Source organism: Cygnus atratus, chromosome 1 (assembly GCF_013377495.2).
Source record: "Cygnus atratus isolate AKBS03 ecotype Queensland, Australia chromosome 1, CAtr_DNAZoo_HiC_assembly, whole genome shotgun sequence".
NCBI lineage: Eukaryota > Metazoa > Chordata > Aves > Anseriformes > Anatidae > Cygnus > Cygnus atratus.
Window position 1 is genome coordinate 204890336 of NC_066362.1, and position 22303 is coordinate 204912638.

General features: G+C 47.6%; 1 protein-coding gene across 3 annotated transcripts in view; it reads left to right on the top strand.

Annotated features, from left to right (window-relative positions):
* Nucleotides 1–2174: 2174 nt before the first annotated feature.
* NARS2 (asparaginyl-tRNA synthetase 2, mitochondrial) overlaps nt 2175–22303 on the top strand; it is a 51049-nt gene continuing 30920 nt past the window's right edge. Inside the window, exons 1-7 of one of the 3 annotated variants that reach the window (XM_050714775.1) lie at nt 2609–2806; nt 2888–3065; nt 5026–5135; nt 5989–6109; nt 6777–6917; nt 10413–10493; nt 19164–19264. In XM_050714775.1, the coding sequence (XP_050570732.1) occupies nt 5125–5135; nt 5989–6109; nt 6777–6917; nt 10413–10493; nt 19164–19264 (455 nt within the window). In that variant the 5' untranslated portion in view covers nt 2609–2806; nt 2888–3065; nt 5026–5124. Of the gene's footprint in view, nt 2425–2608; nt 2807–2887; nt 3066–5025; nt 5136–5988; nt 6110–6776; nt 6918–10412; nt 10494–19163; nt 19265–22303 lie in introns of those variants that run through there. The other 2 variants (XM_050714774.1, XM_035560490.2) reach the window with 2 other exon arrangements.

Genomic DNA, 22303 nt, shown 5'->3' on the forward strand with positions numbered 1-22303 from the left:
CTCATTTAATTTGCACATAAAGCCAGCACTTCCCTGAGCGGTAGAGCACTAATTTCCTACCAGTTCACATCCTGGATCTCTGTTTCACACCGCAGCTGTACCAGCTCCTTCCTCCACTGCGATTCTGCAGGAAACCGCATCACAGCGCCGTACCGACAGACAGCAAAGCTCGACGCTGGCCCTTACAGGAGGGGATGGGAATTGGCATTAAAACAAAACTAATTCTGCTCAGTCAGAAGCACCGAGATAGGCATGTCCATGCGTTTCCGAAGCACCGATCCATGCATATCCAGGAGGTCTGCCCCATCCCTTGCAGTGACACCAAGGACGGGTGATACCACCTACCAAGTTCTCCTTGTTGGTTGATGCACATCCAGCCCTTTTCCCACCTCTCTGCAGTCTTTCCTGTGGTCTCCTGTCCTTTCTGTGAATTTCTTTGTTATCCACCCAGTAATGCCTGTGCCCCTGCTCTGCACCTCTAATTCCTCGGGATGGCCTTCCAAAGGGAGCTCAGAGCTCAGGTCTGGGCTGAGAGCCACAGGTGGGGGCATCAGGAAACTGCGAGAAAAGGGAGAGGTGAAGGAAGGCCCCAGCAAGACTTTGAGGGCAAGAAGCTTTTCATTCATAGATAAAAAGCACCACAGGGGAAAGTCAAAACTAAGCATCTACAAAGCTTTCCTCTTCTCTTTCCCATGAGCTCAGCTTGTTTCTTTTAAATGAGATCTCTGGCCAGCAGATTTCTTCTTACCTGAGCCTTTGTAGTGAGACAGGGATTTGTCTCCCTGCAAGCAGTGCTACTACCAAAGCTGCCTCCCAGAACCTCGTGGCCTGGGGGCAGATGTCGCTGCCACTTGGGAGGAGAAGGAAATTTGGAAAGTAAGGCTGAATGGCAGTGTTTCGCCCACCGTGCTCTGAGGATTGATGCAGGGGGCTGGGACGACGTCTAGCCATCCGCGTAGGAGACACATTCAGCCGCTGCCTTCCTGCAGAGTGATCGCACAGGAGAGGGATGCTCGTGGACCAAGCAAGAGAGCAGAGCAGGTGTGCTGTGTGGGGAAGCGCTGCTGCCTTTTTGACACTCATCTCCTTGATGGCTGCTTTTCAAACACCACTCAGGGGAGCTACAAGAGGTCAAGAGGGAGAAAAAAAAGGAAAAGGAGAAGGAGCTTGACCCCAAACTGTGCTTGCAGGGCTGAACTGAGTCCTGTTTCCAGCTCCTTATCAATTCTGTTAGCATGGCATGTAGGAAGGCAAGGCAGGAACAAAGAGGACACGGGAATGGGTGCCCCAAACCCACTGTAGACACCTGGCTGTGGTGTGCCCTACACCGTCCCCATACTGTACTGCTGCCAAGGGGAGCAGCCTCTCCCTTCAGCCCCTTCCTATCAGAGTCCCCAGGGCCACATGAGGGCCTGCAGCCTGCCCCAAAACTCTTCCAGAGCTGTTTCTTCCCTCAGAGGCCTTAGCCAGCTCCATCCGATCTCATGCAATGGAGGCAGTGGGAGCCTGGCTGGAGCAGTGGAGACAGCAACTGCAGTACCAAGGCCTCAGAAAGCTGCAGGACCCCAAAGGGACTGAGCTGAGCCAGTGGCAATTACATGAAAAGTCACAAGTAGTGAGTGATGTTGGCTGTGCCTCCGTGATGGGTCCTCCTGATAGATGGACGCCGTGGTACGGACCCATGTTGGGGCAGTTCTTGAAGAGCTGCAGCCTGTGGACAGCCCCCGCAGGCTCAGTTCGGGAAGGACGGCATCCCGTGGGAGGGACCCCACGTGGAGCAGGGGCAGAGAGTGACCGTGAAGGAGCGGCGGAGACGAAGCGTCAGGGACTGACCGCAGCCCCCATTCCCCATTCCCCTACCTCAGGGGTAGGAGGTGGAAGAGGGTGAATGGGGGAAATATGTTTTTAGTTTGTTTTTTAGTTTCACATTGCTCTAGATTGTTAATAACAGGTAATAAATTTTATTAATCTCCCTATACTGAGTCAGTTCCGCCCGTGGTGGTAATCTGTGGATCCTTATCTCAACCCACGAGCTTTTTTCAATATACTGCCTCCCCTGCTCCCTCACGGCCCATAAGCCACCATCGTAAACTACATTTCCCAGCGGCCTTTGCGCCCGCTCGGCGGATCGGGCTGCCGCTCTCCCTTCTGATTGGCGCCCTGCCGCGGCCCTCCGGCGGCCATTGGCTGAGGCGGTCACGTGAGGCGGAGGTCGCTCTGAGAGGACGAGGCCCGCAGGGGGCGGCCATGTTGGGGGCCCGGGGCGGGTGGCGGGTCCTGCGCCGCTGCCCTTCCTCCATCTTCTCCTCTTCCTCCTCCTCCTCGTCCTCCTCCTTGCCCAGGGAGCAGCGGGCACCGGCGGCGCGGCTGCGGGTCCGCCAGGCGCTGGGGGCCCGGGAAGCTGCGGGCGAGGTGCAAGTGCAGGTGTGTGGCTGTACGGAAGGGAGGCGAGCTGGTTTGTTGCTATTTTGTGTGGTGTTTTTTTTCTCAAAAAGCGGCTGATTTCCCGTGTGGTCTCTCGCCAGCTCTGCCTGCCCCTGCTCGCTCGGCCGCTGGGATATCAGGTGCTTGAAGTACTCGGGGCAAGGTGCTGAGAGAGGCTCGTCCCATGAGGGGCTGCATCAAAACGTTCTCCAGTCAGTTTGGGTCCGCTCAGGTTGGGACAGGGAACCACAATCTCTGTCCTGCCTTTTTCTTAAGTCTTTTCTTTAGGGCTTGTTCCACGTCTGGGCTTTTAGCAGCATCAGGTAGAGCTGATGATAAATGGATCCCTGACGTTCATGCCCAGCTCCGGCTGTGAACCAAGGTAGACTGAGATAAAGTTTCAGTGTTGAGCTTTTTTAGACCTTGTTCTATCTCCTCAGCAAACAGTTGTCTTCGTTTTCAGGTGTTCCCGACAGAGCCGTGGTTGTAGATGGATGGTTCCCCTTGTAAAGCAATTTAGGTGTTTGAGGATCAGGCTGTAAAGGGCTGGGTGCCGACACAAAAACCTGCACACACCTAGATGTAGCCTAACGGAGTAGGACAAAGCTCAGCCAGCATAGGTGCTTTTCTTTTGAAGTTTGGTGAGTAATGCAAGCTGAAATAAACTGGTGCTGAAATTGGCCATATTGCCTTTTTATTTTTTGCTTTCTTATTTTTCCCTTGTGCTGGCACAAATGTCTTTAGCGTTAAGCTGCATTGGGGAACTGCCATAGCTTAAAATGAACCTTATTATGGCCAGGTTTTAGTTACTGGAAACTGCAGCCTGGACTGAATTAGGATTGTCACCCCACCCCACGGTGCTTCTGATGGGGTACGAAGTGGTCAGAACACGGCTGCCACAGCCTCTGCGGCTCTGTTACAAGCCTGAGGGTATGCTCATATTTTCCTGTTGCAGGATGCAGGACTCGTTGCTGTGTTTAACAAATCCCAGAGCTGCCTGATGAGGTGGGAAGAAGCTATTAACAATGTTTCTTTGTTTGGGGATTTTGTTTGTTTTCTTACGGAGCACTTGCAAGAGAAGAAACTAAGAAGAATATTTGCCATTATACGGTAAACATGATGCATCGAGTATAATGTTTGGGGTTTACAGAAATACTGAGGATAAGCACAACAGCTTGAGGCATGTTACTGTCTGAAATACCTTTTAAACAGCTGTTGCTTTAGCCCTAAGAATATGAGGATGCTGTGCCAGATAGGAATCCTGAGGTAAAGCGTGGTTGTTTCTTGAATTAGTTACTGCTCCGGGTGGAACACCTGCAGCAGATACCCAGGTAAACGCCTGCTGAAATCGTAAGGCTGGAAGAAAGGCTGAAGTTTTGGTGATCATAAGGTTTATGGCCTTAAAGTCTTCGTGGTTCTTGCATGCTGTTGCCTTCCCGGCCCTCCCCAGTTAAGTAGGCATTTACTGTGCACGAAGTCGTAAGGTTCTGTGGGAATGCCTGAGGCAGATTTTAAATGTCCGTTGTGTGTCTTTGCTGCTGTGATCTGGATTTGAACGTCTCCAGTGTTTATCTCTCAATGTGGCCCTGCCTTATCTGGGTCAGTAGTCACTCCGTAATTTGAAGAACGCTTTCCTTCTGATGCTGTTTAGTTCTTGCAGTTTGTTCAGTCTAGACAGTCCACGTGGACGGATTCAAATTGTTTTGTCTGTATAAAATCCCCGAAGCGCATGCTTAGCCTGAAGTGTTTGAAACTTCTTGGGCCCTTACAGTTAAGGAAAGGACAAAACCGATGGGACGAGTGGGCCCCGTTTGGTTGTTTAAGCGGCGCTGTTCTCGGGTGTTCTCTGTAGCCTTGTCATAAGATGAGCTGGAACCTCCCCGTGGATAGTTTTTCAGCTTTGTCTCAGCTCTCGTGAGCTGGGGAGCTGCTGAGGGGGTTGTATTTGCTATGACTTCTGCCTGGTGGCTTGGTATTGACTCTAAATTTTAGATTCTTTTTAAAGGAGATGTTATTTCTTAGGATCACAGAGTGGTTTGGGTTGGGAGGGACCTTAAAGCACACCTAATTTCACCCGCTGCCCCCAGCCCCACCCAGCCTGGCCTTGGGCACTGCCAGGGCTGGGGCACCCCCAGCTCCTCTGGGCAGCCTGGGCCAGGGCCTCAGCGCCCTCAGAGGGAAAAATTTCTTCCTTATCTCTTTGGGCTGGGGGCAGGGGGCCCTGACCATGCAGGGGATTGGAATTAGATGGGCTTTGAGGTCCCTTCCAACCAAAACCGTTCCATGATTGCACGTATACAAAAACAGCTTTCAGTTGGAACCTTCCTTGCAACCCGTTGGTACTAAAATTGTCAGAATAGCCTCGAGTGTTTTAAGATAAAACTCTGCATTCCTGCACCGTTGCAATAAAAGAGTTCTGAAAGGAGATAACTAATGTACGTTGATATGTACACTGCTAAAATGCTTTCCGTCTTCAACGGAAACTTTGTCAGTGTTGGTATTCTCGGCTCCACTGAGATGCGGGTCGATCTTATAAAAAGAACTAAAAAAAATATAAATTTCTTTATAAAAAGAAATAACCAACTTCTTTTTCACCTGTAGGGCTGGGTCCGCTCCGTCCGCTCCCAGAAGGAGGTTTTGTTCCTGCATATCAACGATGGGAGCTCTCTGGAAAGCCTCCAGGTGGTTGCTGACCCCAGCATGGAAAGCAGGTTGGTGGGTTTGGGATACCTGGAGAAATATCCGTGGTGGTCAGCGCTCGGAGAGGTCTGCTCAGGCCTCGCGGTGCCAGGGACTCACCAGACTGCTGGAGGAGCAGCTCCCACCTGCCCACAGGAGAGGCACTGCTGCAGTTTGGGGTCTCTGGGGATGTTTTTAGGATGGAGAGGGTCCGGTTACTCCGTCTCTGCTTACCTGAGGCCTTGTAGTTCAGCTGCTTGTCCTGTGAGATTAATTTGGATTAATTTTAATAGCTGTAGTAGCGTGGGCATTCTGAAATGCTGTCGGACCCTCTTGGGAATCACACAGTGTAGCCAGGGATGGCTGTCCCTCAGCTTTCTGGAGAGTGCCCTTGCTCTTACCATGGTAATTTGAGGGGTGGCTGGGTCAACGTACCTCCTAGGTAGGTGTGCCTATTCTATTAGCACGAGGTAATATTATTGTTATGTAATAGATATTATCACAATATATATTATCACAAGATAATAGAATAACGCGCTTGTTTTCCAGCTTCGTTTTGTTCGTTACTCTCAATTCTTCTTTGGGAGAGGGTTCAGGGTTCCAGGTGATCCAGGAACCTTCTGTTTATCACTTGATTTTTTTTTTTTTTTCCCTACAAGCCTGACTTGTCCCCCCCAATAACCCCTTCTTATAAAAGCCTTTCTTCCCCTCACTTTTCCAACACTCGAGTTTGACTTCATTTGATAACTTTTCATCAGTTACAAGAGGTACCGTAGCCATAGTGCTAAACCTCAAGTGGGCCACCTAATTTAACAGCAGTCTCTGCTGATTGTAGTTGACTTTGTACCAACACCTAGTTCGTTGCTGTTGTTCTTGGTTTCTTAGAGACCTCACTTTTGGAAGCGCGGTGGAAGTACGAGGGAAACTGGTCAAAAGCCCTCACAAGATGCAAAACGTGGAGCTGAAAGCTGAAAGCATTCGTGTGGTGGGACCTTGTGACGCTTTGGTATGTCGCCGCAGCAGGCAGTCCAGCTGGTAGGGTCGCTTGGGGAATAAACATGAAAAGGCCCCGGTATCCAGCGGAGCGTGCTTCAAACTGGATTTCCTTTAAGTCTGAATGCTCCTGCAGGCTTTGATTTGTCAGCGCTGGACATAAGGTGTATCAAAAGAGGAAAAAAAAGATAGGAACACAGCAAATGCTCTATTTTGGGGCAGTTCCCACGTGGAAACAGGTGCAGATGTTGGCAGCTGAGCGCGTGCGCTGCTTCCAGCCTGCAGCAGTTACCTGTGCTAGGTGGTTTGCCTGCTGGGTCTGGCCTGGCCGTAAATCTGGGAAGCAGAGGGACTGGTTAAACCCTCCAGATTGTGCGGGCAGGGGAATTTGCCCCAAGCACGTTTGGAAACAGCCCGCTGTTGGAGTAGTGAGATGAACAGCTGGCTTTGAAGGGGGCCCAACATCCAAAAGATGGAGCGTTTCAGAGTGCTACTCGCTTCTGTTCAAAAATTGTAAGAATAGAACCTCACAAAATAACTAGAAAAGCCAGAGAGAAGCGTTTATTTCTTTCTGCTTTGTAATGACAACTGAGTTTTACTACTCAGAGAGAGGCACAGCAATAAAACCACATTGATTCCACGCTCTCATCCTCTTGTTTTTCTTTCCTTGCTGCTTTTAGTCGTTCCCCCTGAAGGCAAAGGAGAGGCACCCGCTGGAGTACCTCCGCCAGTTCCCTCACTTACGATGCAGGAGTAACGCGCTCGGCGCCCTCTTGAGAATCCGCAGCGAAGCCACCGCAGCGATCCACTCCTTCTTCCAGGTAGGTCCCTTCTCTGCTGAGCTTTTTGTGTAAAAACACTCCTGCTTGGGCTTCACAGAGGCACGTTAAGAGGAAGGGAGCGTGATGGGTTGACTGCAGGGAATGGATTTTGGGCGTAGGGGTTTTCTCTTCAGGCCTGGGCCTGGCTGAGACCTTGGCCGGGCTGTTCCTTATGGTGAAGTTAGCACATCTGTGGCCTTGTTACTGTCTTTCCACCCACTTCCTGATATATTTTTTTTTTATCCGTTTCACTAAGCTGCAATATAATTGTCTGTGAGCGTGTGTGGTCTGCAGAACACACCATAACGCGGAGTCCTTTCACTGGCCCTCAGCGGTGACCTTGGACAGAAGCCGCCTCCCACGTGGAAGTCTGTGTGATGCAGGAAGCCTTCAGACAAACTGACGCAGATCTTCGTGTTACTCCTCTCAACTCTTACCTTTTCATTACCGTCCTACAAGTCTGCATGGGTGTTGTTAGCTGAGATTAAGAGGCTCCTGTTCTTTAATGCATTTCAGGCTGGTGGATGGGATGCAGCTGTGTTTATGGACGTGCTGACACCCTGAAGCTGCAGGCAGGCTTTGTACAGGCGGTGGCAGCAGGGGACAGTGAGTTACTTCTGACTCTAGATGCTGGACAGAGACCATGGGATTCTCTGCATGAGTAGAGAAAATAAGGCAGAAAGTTTTCCAGTATGCCCAAGCCCTTTCTTTTTAAAGCTGTTCATTGAAATAAATATGTTTTACTTGAACTGAACTGGGTTTAGTTGTAGTAGAATCATACGCAGAGCATTCCTGCTACAAAATTAATACGTAGTAATTAATACAGCCCAAAGAACGGGTTGGAATTGTTGAGATTGAATTTCTGATCCTGAATACACTCATTTTTTGCTTGTAGTAGCAAAGAAAGCTCGCTTGCTCCGAGACTTGTCTGTATAAAATTGTGTGGTATTTAAAAGATTGTGTTCTAAGGGCCTAACAGAAATGCAGCGTCAGGTGAAGCCGCTGTTAGTTCCAGCGTTGTGCCAGCTGAAAATACAGAACCTGGCTGCTGGGAGTCTGCTGGTGTCGAGCCACTAGATGGCAATACCTCCAAAAGTTTGTAACTTCAAACTGGGACAAGGAAGCCAGCTGAGATTCGAGAAAACATTGTATTCTGACAGAGGCGTTACTTCTCCACGTTGATTCCGTCTCAGACTGACATCTTCCTGTTTAAAATGCTCAGGAGAGGAGAACTACTGCAAAATATAAAGCAGCATCATTTTAGCAGCAACAGCAGCAGCTATGGTGAAGTTCTTTTTTAAGAGATAAGGAAGGTTTGGTCCCAGACCTGCTATTCGCTAAATGCTTATGTCACGACTGTTCTAGCACCAGGAATGTCTGGGGCTTGTTTGCTTTCCTTCCATCAGAAATGAGCCTTTTTTCTAAATTGCCACCTACATCATCCCAAAAGTGCTGCAATCTCAAACTTGACGTTGTCAGCGCGTGTGATATCTTAAAAAATATAACCAGAGTTTTCACTGTGCAGAGCTGTAAAGAGCTTAATGGTGAAAGAAAATAAATGTTTTTCTTTTCTTTTTAATTCAAAACTAATCTAAACTGTCTGTAACTTTAAAAGTTTTTTTTTTCTTTTTTTAGCCTAATAGTTTACAGCCAGCAGTGAATGACTAATGCTAAATGCCTTTGGTTTGGATGTGGAAGCCTAAAATGTCATCTTTAAATCTTCCCCCGAGTCTTGTGGTCCTTGTGGGGTTAGGAACATTGTTCATGGGCAGCGTGAAACGGTTCCAGTGTGAATGATAATCTCTGCTTTGCATGTTAACTAATTTCCAGGTTTCTTAGGGCAAATGATGTGATCTGAAGTATTCTAGGAGCTTGAATAAGGGGAATGGTGCAGGAGCTTTTTTGTGAACTCCCCATCTTAGACAGCAGTTGTCTGACCTGTGCAGCTCACGCAGAAGAACCCTTACCTGCTTTGGAAGGGAATGTGAATCGTGCGTCTTGTGTGCAGTGGTAATGGTTGCTGTAAAAAATGTGGGCAGTATCCTGGAATCTCGTGTCGGGGTGGTAGGACCTGTGCCCAGCAGGTTTTGGAGCTTGTGTGGGCTGATAGCAGAGAACCTGCGCTTTGCGTTGGGAGGCTAAAGCTACCCTCCCTGAATTTGTATTATTCTGATAAAATCAGAACATAAGCTTCTAGAAACGTTGATTTTTATCTTTCTTTTTGGGTGTTTTCTGTGAGCAGACAATGGGTTATGCTACATAATTGCCTGTGTCATGGTAATGCTGTCACACCCTGATTTTTAAAGGGGTTCCCTCGTGCTAGACATTAAAGCGATACGAGAGAAACCAAGTTTGTCTGTTCTCAGCCAGAAGCTGTTAGTTCAAGGGTCTTGTCTGCCTTGACATGCACAGGTATGATCTCTGCTTCACTAGAGATCTCATCAGTGAGACTAGTTCTGCTCCCATTTTTGCCTCTTAACTCGCAATATGTGAACGTCTGAGGTCTGCTTGATGTACCCATCCACTGAAAACTGCGTTGCAGCTGTTTTAAAACCCTGTTGCTGCTCTGCAGAGAATCTTAGAGAAGGAGGGGTTGGCTCTTCCTACAGCCTGCCTGCCTTCAGGAGCCTCTGTTGGATCTATAAACCACTTCCTGAATGGGTTATTAGAATCCTGGAATCATTACGGTTGGAAAAGCCCTCCAGGATCATCTGGTCCAACCGTCCCCCTACCACCAATGTCACCCACCAAGCCATGTCCCCAAGCACCACGTCCAGCCTTGCCTTGAACACCCCCAGGGACGGTGACCCCACCACCTCCCTGGGCAACCCGTCCCAATGCCTGACCGCTCTTGCTGAGAAGAAATGTCTCCTCATTTCCAACCCGAACCTCCCCCGGCACAACTTGAGGCCATTCCCTCTTGTCTTAAAGAATGTCCTGTTCTCTGGGTACCTAGACGATGATCAAGCCAGGGTATACCCTGTCTCTTAAAACCTGTTTAACTTTAGTATCTAAGATAATGTGAGGTATGACTGACATTTTCACAGTGGTTGGGTGTTTGTAGGGTGTCTCTGCCGTGCAATATGTGATCTCTGTTACCTAACACACCCAAACATTTCTCTTAGTGGAGAACACAGTGTCTTCTGCTCAACCACCAACTTCCAAAAAGCTGGGAGAAACTGAAGCGTTGAGGCCACGGGGATCAAATTTGATTGAAACCGCTCACACAATAAAATAATACTGGAGGAGGTGAAAAGAAAGGGGAGTGGTGTGGAGATGAACAGCTGCAAAAACACATAATCAGGCACACTTGGATTTGCAAATCCTGCTAGTATTTAGCTAGTCCTCTGTCTTTGTCCATGTAAGGCAGAAGTTGCCTAAAAGGCTGCTTAGGATGTCCTGGTTGGGGGCTAATAGCTGTCGTGATGTGTGCTGGTTGATGTCATCAACGGGATATTTTCAGCTGGTTAACTTTCCGTGTTCTGTCTCTTCCAGGATAATGGCTACGTGCATATCCATACCCCCATAATTACATCGAATGACTGCGAAGGTGCTGGGGAACTCTTTCAGATTGAGGTAGGCTGGGTTGGGTAGAGTTCGTTGTGATTTTTGCTTGCAGAGCAGTTCTGGAGTCATTGAAGGTTGGCGGAAATGTTTGTCTTTATAAAAGCTTCCCTTTATGTACAGCTGTGATTTAGTTTTTTAATATAGCAGTCGTTTGCCTTAACTAATAATTGAGGCGGAGTTAAACAGATGCGTTCCTTTAAGTCCTGCTTAGTGCATTAATCAGCACCTTTTGTACTGACGAGGTTTTTCTCTCCCTGGTGCTGTGGAAAGGCTTACAAAGGGTAGCAGAGGAAGGTGGAACATCTTAGTAAACAAAAGGACGCGATCATAAGAGCCCAAGAGATGGGATGAGACGTTCAGGACAGCCTACTACAAACAAATACTTCTTAGCTCTGAAATTAAGAATATATTCACCTGAGTTCTTCTCTGTAACCGTGAGAACCCCTTAAAAGAAAGTCAGCGGTATCTAAAACTGCTTTTCACACGTGTATATATTCTTCCCTGCAAGCCACTCCTGTTGCATGTTGGAATTCTCCCCCCTGAAATTGCCATGTCTGCCAGTTCTGCCAAGTCTCCCCGTCTGTCCACCGAGCTACCGCCACAATCTGTCATTTTCTTAAGTACTTGACACTGTGGGTCAAAACCGCCTGTGAAACTTAATTATGACTGTAACCACGAAGCTCTTCCCTGCAGATTTCTCGTGATTCCAAACCCCCACATCCATGAATCATAGGAAATTCCATCTGCTTTCCCCACTTCTATATTTGAAACGTACTCTTCTGTCTCGAACAATTACATCCATTGCCACTTACGCTCGTCGGCTCCAGCCTTGCTGGTGAATCATCTGTAAGCAAAAAGAAAAACTGTTGAGGTAGCAGTTGCTTGCTGCAGGGTCATGTCTTGCACTTTCTCTGCAGCCTCGTGACAAAAAACCTCCGTGTGCTCGTTCTTCAGGATCTCGCTGCCTAACCTGTGCTAGTAGAGGTTCCCTTCCAGACCAGTCCAGAGCAGTACATGTGGCTCAGCTTTCTGCTCGCCGTGACAATAGAGTTGATTAGCTAAACTAAATTGTTCCTGTTTAATTGAGATCCCTTAATGCTACCAGAGGTTCACTCCGGGCTGTTGCATGCAAATTAAGACGTGAAAACAAGCGACACTTGATGATGAGAACATTATCCAGTTTGCAGCTGTACGGTGTATTACGTCTTTGGTACAAATTGTATCCACTTGAAAGCTGTAAAGGATGCAGGACTGCAGCGTAGGTGGCTGCTAGTAACAGAAGCACTGATGCAAATGGAGATTGAGGTGGTAAAGTGCGGGTCTGAGACTTGTATAAAGTGGATCTTAACACAGAGTTCAAGGCAAATCTCCTAGTCTCGCTCCAGTGTGATTGCTTAGGTGGAAGACAATACCTGTCTTGGGGAGACACGGTGACAGCTGGGCTTGGAAGGCGTGGAGTGAGTGCTGTATCCCATTGCAAGTGAGTGAAAGTATTCCAGTGGAAGGTCTGTGCCACAGACAGGGGGCTTCAGGGGAGTTCTCCCTGATTTCTCCTTTCTTCTCTGAGCACTGCTTCGTCAGCCGCCCTAATTTAGCGAGGGCGTGGTTTTCTTTCCTCAAAGCTCTGCTCAGAAATGGTCTTGGCTAGCAGAGATCCAAGACCGCCTCACGCAGTGAGAGTGCTTCTTGGCCATGGAAATCTGGGGGAGATGAATCCTTCCGTGGATGTGGATCCTTGAGACGGACAAAAATGAGGGTGACAGCATTCCTGTGGTACTCACGTCAAAGCTCAGAACCTCTCTGTGCTTCTGATCAAACCAAACGTCGACATGTTCTGTGTCTGCTGTATTCAGTCACTGTAGCCCTTAATGCACTGCTGGCAGATGGTAAGGGAGAGAAGAAATTCCTCTTGCTCCTGCAGTTAAGCAGTAACCAAGAACTGTGGGGATGGGAATCAGTGAAAGCAACCTGCAAACGAAATCCAGCATTTTTTAAAAAAAAAAAAGTAGGTGAATTCTGAATGTAAGGTTTTAACACAGATCCTCAACTGATGTCCTATGGCTCCTGAATTTGTAGTAGTTAAAACGTACCTGCTGCTTACAGCCCGCAAGCAGACAGGGCTGGTTTTTCTGCATTTTTTGTTTAAAATTCCATTGGGTAGTGTGTAAAATGGATAGTCTCACCAGCTTAGCTGTGCTCGGGTGGGTGGAATAAGTTGCAAGGTTTGGTTGAGTAGCCTTTGAGGCCATAGAATACTTCTGCATCCGCTGTAAATAAGTGCGTTCAATAGCCATCTTCTGCCGGCCAGCTTTAATCCTCTAACTGACGTCTGGTGGCTGTCCAGGCTTACGCATTCTTTAGAGATGGTGGAAAGTGAAGAGAGGAAGGATCTGTTTTCACATGAGACTTGAAGAGATGGGAAAGCGGTATCCTGAGTTAGAAGGGAAAGGCTTTTTGAAGGCGTGTGATCTTTAATTCCTAGACCTCCTAATCCTGTAGGATTTGTGTTTGTTTATAGATTTGGCTTCCTCATTATCTTTGTTTGGTTTTGAGTGCACTGATTAGTCTGTGCATAGTTCTGGTTGTGATGTTCTCATAGTAGGGCTTGGGATGGGGGGGGAATCGCTTTTCCTGTCTGGTGGGCAAATCAATTTAAGAAAATATTTGAAAAATGAAGCACTGGAACAATGAGAAGAGGGTAGTACGCAGACCAGATAAAGTATCAAATAAATAAATCACAAGATGGTGCAGACTTCAGAGAAATCCTTTGTATCAGAGGTTTTTCTACAGCTTTTAAAAAAGAAAGCATGCGGAGAAACTGCCAGAAGTGTGAAAACAGCCAGGCAAACCCTAACCTGCTTGAGAACATCAGCGACACCAACGTGGAGATTTCTGCGCCTTTTAATAGTATCTTCTGTTGGTGGAACCCTGGACGGGGGAAGCCTCTCGCTTGTGCTGCCTTCTTTAAAACAAACTGACTGAAAAGGCCAGAAGAGCTTTGAATATTGAAAGCTGGGTTTTAGCAAAACGCAAAGGAGGGCAAGGTAACCCCTGAAACTGGGAGAACTCAGAGCAGCAGGGTGAAATAGGCCTCTCTTATTTTATGTTTAATCCGAGAGTAATTCCTCTGTACCAGCTCTCTGAGGACCTCAGGGCGGATCCTTTCCTCAGGTTTTTCTTCTGTTTAAGTCTAAAATCCATAGAAGATTTTGTGTATTGAAAGAATCTTTATTGAGTCTTCTTTTGGGGCTGCTCCCTACGAAATCTGCCTGCCTTTTGTCTTTGCGACCGGGCTGCGTGTCTGTTCCTGGCTATTTTCGGCAGCCTCCCACTCTGTCTGCAACATCGAAGACTCCCTGCGTTCTGGGTCTCTTTCTCTTGTCTTTTCCACTTGGCTCCCTGGAAAGCTGCCTTGTTTGACTGTCCTCAGCTGCTGCGGGGAAGGTGTAGCTATTACTCTTCTCTAAAATGCATCCAGAGATGATATAAGGCGGTTGGTTTTTCGCTGTTTTGCCACCTGCTTACAGGAAGGAACGTAAAAGTTTCTAGATCCCTGAGGAGCTCCAAGTTCACGGCTGCACCTCCCGTGGAACCAGAAATGCGTGCCTGCTGCTGAAGGTGCAGAAACTTACCCCTACCGTTCGTTCAGTCCTCCTGAAAAATAATCTTGTCAGCACCAAGGCAGGCCGGTATCTGCTGGGGAGAATCCCGGTTAAATGCACCCAGGATTAGTGTCCGTCAGGTGTTTCCCCTTTGGAGATGTGTCACAGGCTGGGAGGCAGCCAGTACCTGGGAGAGCGGGACTTCAAGGGAGCTGCTCAGCAGGGTCGGAGGAAGCTGGAACCGAGCCGAGGGAGGGCTTGCTCTCATCTTTCCTGGCTCTCCCAGCTTCTGCTTTTTTTTTTTTTTTTCTACCTGGTTCATCTCTGTAGTTCCGTAGCTCCTGTCCACATTAACAAGATGTTTCTCTCAGCAGAACCAGCTGCCGTTGCCCAGCGGGAGTCCAGCTGATCAGAATCAGGGCTGAAATTGCAAGGAGGTCTCCTGGGAAGACTGAAAATTCTACAGGTTGCCTAAAAAAAAGGAAAGCCGCTCATGTTTATAATGGGACGTCGCAGTGGGTAGGTCTGGATTAAAGCTGTGCTACTGTAAAGCTTCAGCAGCGTGGCATTGCGGGCCTGGTCTGGAGCTAAAGCAGCGATTTCCGTGAGCCTTCCAAGTCTTCCCCGAGCCCTTCGTGCATTTGGCTTGCAGCGAGTGAAAGACAGAATCAAACGGTTTCTGCTTTCCTGAAGCTAATTGCCTCGAGTGGAAGTTAATGCAAAACTGACATCAAAGTGAATGGCTTTAAATTAAATCATTAGACATTGGGAAAGGAAAACAAAACAGGTACTAAATCCAGTTGTTCTCGTATGTAGAATGAGAATAAAAAGCCTTTGATGTCGGTGTCGAATCCCAGTACATTTATAGGGCATTTGCTCTGAAACACCGAGGTGTTGTTTCATCCGGATTGCCCCTCCCTCTCTCCCCACTGTAAGTAGAGGAGATTTCAACGAGGAAATGGAGAGAACTTGAAAGCAAACACGTTATTTCCCCCCCCTGTCTTTTATCAAGGAGGTTTTCTTTGGTTGGGAAGTGGCAGGCAAGGCCATCTAATTGAAACAAAAGCACCGCGACGCTGGAGCTTCATCTTGCTCGTCGCGAACGTGAAAAGCGATCGCAGGCTGCGCCGGTGACGGGAGAGCATCGGTTGTTTAGAATAAAGAAGTAGGCCGGAGCTAAAAGGCTGAGCATAAATCTGGGACACGGATACTTGGGGACGTTGTCTGGTCCTTGAATGTGTAGATTAGAGGAACCACTTCTAGCAAGTTAGTCAGTGTGAAATGGGAAGCTGCTAATTATGGGATGCCTCCTTGCTAAAGACGTCTCTCCTGGAGGAAAAGGGAGGCATCTTCCCAGCGTGGCGAGTGGATTGATTCTCGTTTTCTTTTTCCGGCTCCTAATACCCACCCATCAAGCTTTGTGCCTCAGAGTGAGGGAAAGCGGGCAGCTGTGAAGAGGCAGCAAAAAGGTGAAGGGGAGTAAAACTTGGTTTAAGTTGCTACGTTTGCTCTTCAACTTGTGTAGGAAGCAGTCCAGGAGCTGCTTGAAGCACATACTCGCATCCCAGGACCTGGGTGGCCTCGCAAACTGCCTAGAGGTTTTTCTAAGCCCGGCTGAGCTGTGGTCTCTCTGTTTTCCTACTTAATGTTGTGTCTATTTTCCCCGTGCCTCGCCGAGATTACATCTGATACGGAGAATGAAAAATGACACAAAGTCATCGTAAATAAACCGGGCCCCAGCTCGTGGAGGCAGCTGTATCCTGTTTGTGGCTTCGGGGGAAGCACTGAGATTTCGTGGCTGTCGTCTTCTGTTCCCTTCCTGCTTCCAGCCCGTCTCTTTCTCATTGTTTAGAAGTCGCATCCTACAGGATTAGGTGGGATTTTTCGCTGGTGGGATGAGGAATGTAGCTGAACGAAACTTCCAGGAGGAGAAGCTGGGGTGGTGCGTGGCTCTGCTCCCTAGCGCTCTGGCCGTGGCTCTGGGACTGTGGTATGTGGATGTTTGGATGTTTATTAATATCCTGATTGTTTTTGAACAAATACCTTGGCTTTGTTTGAAGAAAACAATAGGGGCCTGCTTCTGCATCCTCATTTTCTTTTTTAGAACTGCAAAATCTTCTGAAACAAAGGAAGCCGTCCTGGGGTTCCAGCCACAAATTGTCCTCTTCCCATTGATCTCTGCGAGCAAGGCAGGCTCGCTCTTTTCTTCAGGGTGATGCTGTGAAGAGATAAAACTGCCTTGTGATCTGAGCTCTTTGACAGTCTCCGTTTCATCCCTGTGATGAGCAGCGAAGCTTTTTAAGAACAAAAAGCAACACCTTCCAGCTCGTTGAGTAAAATGGCAGGTTGCAGAATATCAAAGGCTGGCAAACAAGCCCGGGCCTCGCAACCTCCCCGTGACAAAGCAAGCGGAGGCGCAGGGTGGCTAGAGGCAGTGGCATGCCTGGCTGAGCTGGCTACGCTTAGCGTAACTCCTAGGAACTGCGCTTTGGAAAGTGGGTATTGCAAATCTATCTCAGAAGGAAGAACTCATTTTGAAGTGAATGTGGATCAACAAAACCTCAGATTAGCTTCAGAGTTTCTTTCCTCTGAACCTTTGACTCCTCTAAAGCTTGGGGATGATATTGGGATATAGAAAATGCTGAAACAAATTCTCATTTATCTTCGCTTTTTAAAAAACAAATGCAATTTGTTTACGGAGTTTAGAGATTATCTAATGCAACTCCTGCCACTCAAGCAGGGTCAGCTAGAGCAAGTTGCCCAGGACTGTGTCTGGTTGAGTTTTGAGCATCTCCACAGATGAAGACTCCGGGCAGCCTATTCCACTGTTTGATCACCTTCATTGTGTTGGTTTCATTTTTTTTTAAGTTTATTTTTGTCTTCAGGTGGAATTTCCCTGGGTGGTCTTTTTCTTTGTTTTAATCTGTGCCCATTGCCTTGTCTTTTGGGCGCCACTGAAAAGAACATGGCTTCATCTTCTTTGCACCTTCCCTTCAGGTATTTATCGATGTGGATGAGATCCCCCTGAGCCTCCTCTCCAGGCTGAACAGTCCCACATCTCTCTCTCTCCTCCTTTGAAAGATGCTCCAGCTTCTTCATCTCTGTGGCCCTTTGCCATGTCCGTGCATTTCTTGTATCAAGCACAGCACCCAGCACTCCAGGTTTGTCACCAGTGGTGAGCAGAGAGGAGAAGTCACCTTCCTGAACTTGCTCTGCCAGCTGCAGCGCAGGCGGCTGGTGGCTTGCTTTGCCACAAGGGCTCAATGCTGTCTTTTGGTCAGCTCAGTGTCCACCAGGGAAATAGTGAAGCACAGGGCTTCAATGACTTCTAAAAGGCTCATCGCAGAGGTCTTTTAATTCCTCTTTCATGCCTGTAAATGAAAACCCCCAAATACACCATCACTTTAATGGGATTTTTTTCAGACCCCTTTCATAGCCAAATACTGAACTTGCTACGTCTTCCATTACAGGTATTTTTTTATGCTTAAAATATCTGATGACCTGAAATGTTATGCAGAAGCCGAAACTAAACATTGTTTTTCAGTGCGTACGTAATGTGGAAGTTGTGATATTTCCATCTCCATATTGTGTAAGTTCTGCCTTTTTGAAGACGGAAAAACAAGTCTTAAGAGGATATTCCACTGCTTTTTTCTCCCAATTACTGTTGTTCTTTGGTGTTTTGCTTTGTTTGTTTTTCCCCGTGGAAACAAATTCACTTCTTTATGAAGAGGAAAGCTCGACCCGAGCCGGCCCCGTGCGCTGGCAGCCCCGAAAGCCAAGCGTGCCCTGGGCTGCAGCAGCAGTGTGACAGCAGGGCGAGGGAGGGGATTGTCCCCCGCTTTCTCATTTTTCGGTTGAATTTTGAAGGCAGTGTTGCGTAAAGCTTTGAACTTCCAAATGGTAGAGATCCTTCCCTTCTCAGTCTCCAGTAATCTTGGTAGGGAAGAGTGAGAAATCCATACTTAGATTTGGGGACCGGGTTGATACACAGCCACTTTTCTTTTGTATGTTGCTGGGCAAACTGTTCTTCAGCAGATTTTCCAGTAGGATTTTCATTTTGTGTGCTTTTATTTCCTAGAAACAAGGGATATGATTTGTCCACCTGCTTGCAGATTTCTAGGTGGACAGGGCCTTCAGCTGTATGTTTTATTCTGCGTGGGAGCCAGAACTCAGCGGCTACTCTAGAAAATCTGGGCTTCCACCACCTTTGCTCTCAGACCAGCTTCTTAAATGATGAACGTGTCCTTCTTGACATTTTAGTTTACACTTTACTATCTCCTTCCTTTCTACAATGCCACTTCTGTTTCAGCTCACCCATGTTTAAACACACAAATTGTTATTTTTATTTTTTTTTTTTTTACTTTGAGCAAAATTCAGGGCTCCTGACAAAATTCCACATACAAAGGCCAGAGGTGAGTAGGGAAGAGCCATTCTTTTAGCTCTGCGTGGACTCACGGCCCTTCAAAACTTTGGGGCAGATGGTTGAACCCTGTGAAGCTTTGTCATCATAATAGTTCAGCTGCTGGGGGAGTAACTTGTTAAAACTAATTGTTGGACATCTGATTTACAATCCCTGTTAGTTTGAGAGATGTCTGAAAGAACTGTGCGCTCTTCCTCTGTGCCGACACGTCCAAGTTTTCTTGGTGACACCGGCGGTGTGTGCTGCAGCTCACATACTTGTTCTGGAAGTTGTCGTGATGCCTGCGGCCCATGTCCTCCTCATAAATCACTGAAGGTAGAGGTTGGAACTGTGGTGTTACGCCTTAGGGTATGGCTTTTCACTACACAGCCACATTAAGCGATTGAAACCCCGAAAAAGAGAAGTCCTCAGGAGTTTTATCTTGTAGGTTATTTTCGTTTTAGTGTGCTCTGCCTGAATTGGTTTTCAAGGCTGGTAGTTGTCTGAGCAGAAATGGGAAACGTTGTGTTACGATGACTTAGCACAGCGTTGGATCCCATCTCAGGGGTGTTCAGGTTGACTCTGATACCATTTCTTAGGAGAAAAAAAGGAATCAGCTGGGAGCTGGGATCTTTACTCAAGCACCTGTAGTCTAATTTGTGCGTTTTTGACTTGCAGACATCAAATGAGACACAGGAATCTGCGGAAAAGAACCATTTCTTCAACGTGCCTGCCTTCCTGACGGTTTCTGGCCAGCTCCATTTGGAAGTGATGGCAGGGTGAGCAAAACACCAAGTTTCTGGTTTGATCTGTGAGTTTTCAGTTGGCAATTTTGCCCCCGTTGGTACCCAGAAGGTATCTGCCGCGTGTGCCAGAAGCCAAGTGAGCAACAGTGGCTGAATGATGGTGCGAGAGGCCAGCCTAGGAGGGTAGAAGCTGGGCTCCCGTTGAATTCTGGTCCGTGAATTAGCTTTAAATGATAGGGATTTCCCTCTCTTTGCCATGGACTGGGAGTATTGGATGGAGACGTGATCTTCATGGGTATGAGTATAGGAGTGTTACCAATAACAAAAAGACATTTAAGATATTCCAGTTGTTCTTCACATCTGGTATGTCTCAGCAAAGAAATCTTACAATTTTAATAATCCAATCCTTTCCTCTTTTTCTCCTTTAATCCCAAACTTCCTTTCTCCGTCTCCTTCAGTCTTCCAGTTGTGTTTCTTCCCTCTGCCAATTCTCATTTCTTGTATTTCATGGCTTTCACACTTGATGCTTTGTTCGGTCTAGCCACCAAAGTGATCATAGTTGAACAGTTAATACTGATTTTAATTAAAAAAAAAAAAAATTGTCCTCAAGCTTTTAATGTTAATGTTTCACCGAGATTGTTAGGGGTGAAAGTGTCACAGTCTGTCAGAGCCACATTTCCCTTTGATTAGTGGGTTTGATCCTCACCTACACTGAATGTTCCCAATAAATTAACTAAGTTAGCACATCAAACAGACGTAGCCGCATCAGAACAACCCGTTATTTGAAGGCACAGTGTTCTGGGCCCTTAGGATGTGGGTTATCCTCAGATGTGGTACTTCGACCAAGTCACTGTCTGCCTGCTGAATCGCTGGTAAAGCCTAGCAGAGATCAGTCAGGTGGGACTGTGACAGTTTCTGCTTGCCAGGAGGATTCATTGTGCACTGACAGAGAGTACAGACCTCCTTCCAAAGTTACCGGTTACTGTTCAGTGTGAATCTCCTGAAAACGAGAGGAATAAAGCTTTAGAAAAAGTGGTTAGAAGTTGGAAGGCCCCCCCGCACTTTTGATGTGGACTTTAATGAATATTTCTAGGAGTCGTAGGTTGCTGTCTGTGCCTTGCATCCAGTGCTGAAAACCAAATAATAAATGGTTAGCTGTTTTCTGTTCAGTCGCTGTTGCAGAGTTTAGCTGGCTGCTGGTAAGTAGCTGCAGGGAAGTTGTTCAAGGGGCAAGTTTTGCACACAGATTTAAAAAAAAAATACATAGGAATTTCTTCAGAAAGCTGTTTTCTGCCTGGCTTATTCTGTCTGTGAGAAAGCGTCTCTTCTCAGGCTACCTAGACAGATGGGGTCTGCTGAAGCCTCTCAGGCTGGAGGTTCTCAATGGGCAGGATGTTTTTGACTTGCTCGCGTGTGGTGCCCTGGCAGCTGCGAGAGAAGCGCAGGTCACTTGGCAGCCAAAGGCTGGTGCGTCATCTCGGCCATTATCTGAGGCAAGATAATGAGGAAGAGGTTTGTTTAACTGCAGGGGTGGTAGGGTTTTTGCATCCCTGAACGAAGACGGGATGACACACGTCTGCGCGCGGGAGACGTAATTGACTTTCATGCCTCGTGACCTTTATTGAAAGACGTAATTCAACAAATCAAATAAGCGCGGAGAAAAAGTATGGATCGTAATGATTAGCTTGAAATACAGCCCCGCTCTCTTACATCGCTCTGTTCCCTTTAAGTAGTACACAGCCTGCTCGGGGACGGAGCCGAAGGCAGACCTGGGCAGACGCAGGGCCTGCCTGCTACGTATTTTTTCCATCGTCGTCACTCGGGTGCACCTTGCTCTGTAAGGATGGGTCAGAAAATCAATGCTCCTCTGAATGGAGGGCGTTGCGTTGCGTTGCAGCTTCGTGTTCGTGTTTTACAGTAGCACGTTGTTCTTGCAGGCGTTTTAAGTGGGTCCAGTGCTGTCTAAATTTAGATAAGCTGTGTTTATTGGTAACTGTTCGGCGAACCTGCTCCTCTTATTTGTATTGGAGCACGGTGAGGTTTCGAGGCCTGGAACTCAAGTGCTATTGAATCCATTCAGCCGTCAGAAATAGCTCGAGCTCTTCTCGGTGCAGGAGCACGTGTGAGGCATCGCAGCGGAGGGGGGGCATTAACCACCTAGGTGCTGTGATACCCTTCAGATAAAAACAAGTTTTTATTTCTGGTGCAAGTTTTTTACTTCTGGCTTATTTCTAGCAAGTTGGGTGTTAGTCTCTGAGTAGGACTCCCAGGTGAAGAAATAATTGAAGTGCGTCGTAGGGATGAAACCTTCTTGACAAATGAACGTGTTCTGGTGATGTATTCAAAGCAGTAAAAAGCAGGAGTCCTTTTCCCAAAAGATGAAATATTCTGGCCTTCCCAAGAAACAAAGCAGTTAAAACAGTAAAGAATTGTGGGTTTGGGGTTTAATCCAGTGAAATTGACCCTTTCTCTCACTTCTTTAGCCAAGCAGAATTTTTCATACGCAGCAAAGGAACTATTCTTCCAAAATTCCCTTTTGGGAAGTTCTGGCTTGCTGCAGTCCTACAGCTTTCAGGAACATCTGGTCCCTGGGAGCCTGCGGGAGGAGTCCGAGGTAGGAAGGTCTGGGAGCCCCTTCCCCATCCAGCCCTGGCCCACGTCCCGCCGTGACTTGCTGCGGGAGGCTTACGAATTTTGAACGAATTTAAGACTTAGGAATTTTGAACCGTTTTCTCCGAAAATAAATGAGAAAAGGGGAGTTCCTGCGTTGACTTATCTGCTGTGCTTGTTATTGAAGGCAAGGTCAGAGCAGTTTGTCTCGTCTCTCGGCGTGACACGAGCGGCCCAGTTGGCACAACTTCTCGTTTCATTCGCGCTGACGGCATGCAGGTCGACCGCTCGGCGTCTGAATCAGCCAGCTGCTGTAAATCTGCGCGCTGCTGGAGGTCTCCAGAGAAGTCTTTATTCAGTAACACAGCTCTCCGCTTCGGTCTTCTGAATCTTAGATGAGTCAGTAAGCGCTCTGTGGGGCAGAGGTTTGTAGGACCGTGTGTGCGTGTGTCCCGATAACCG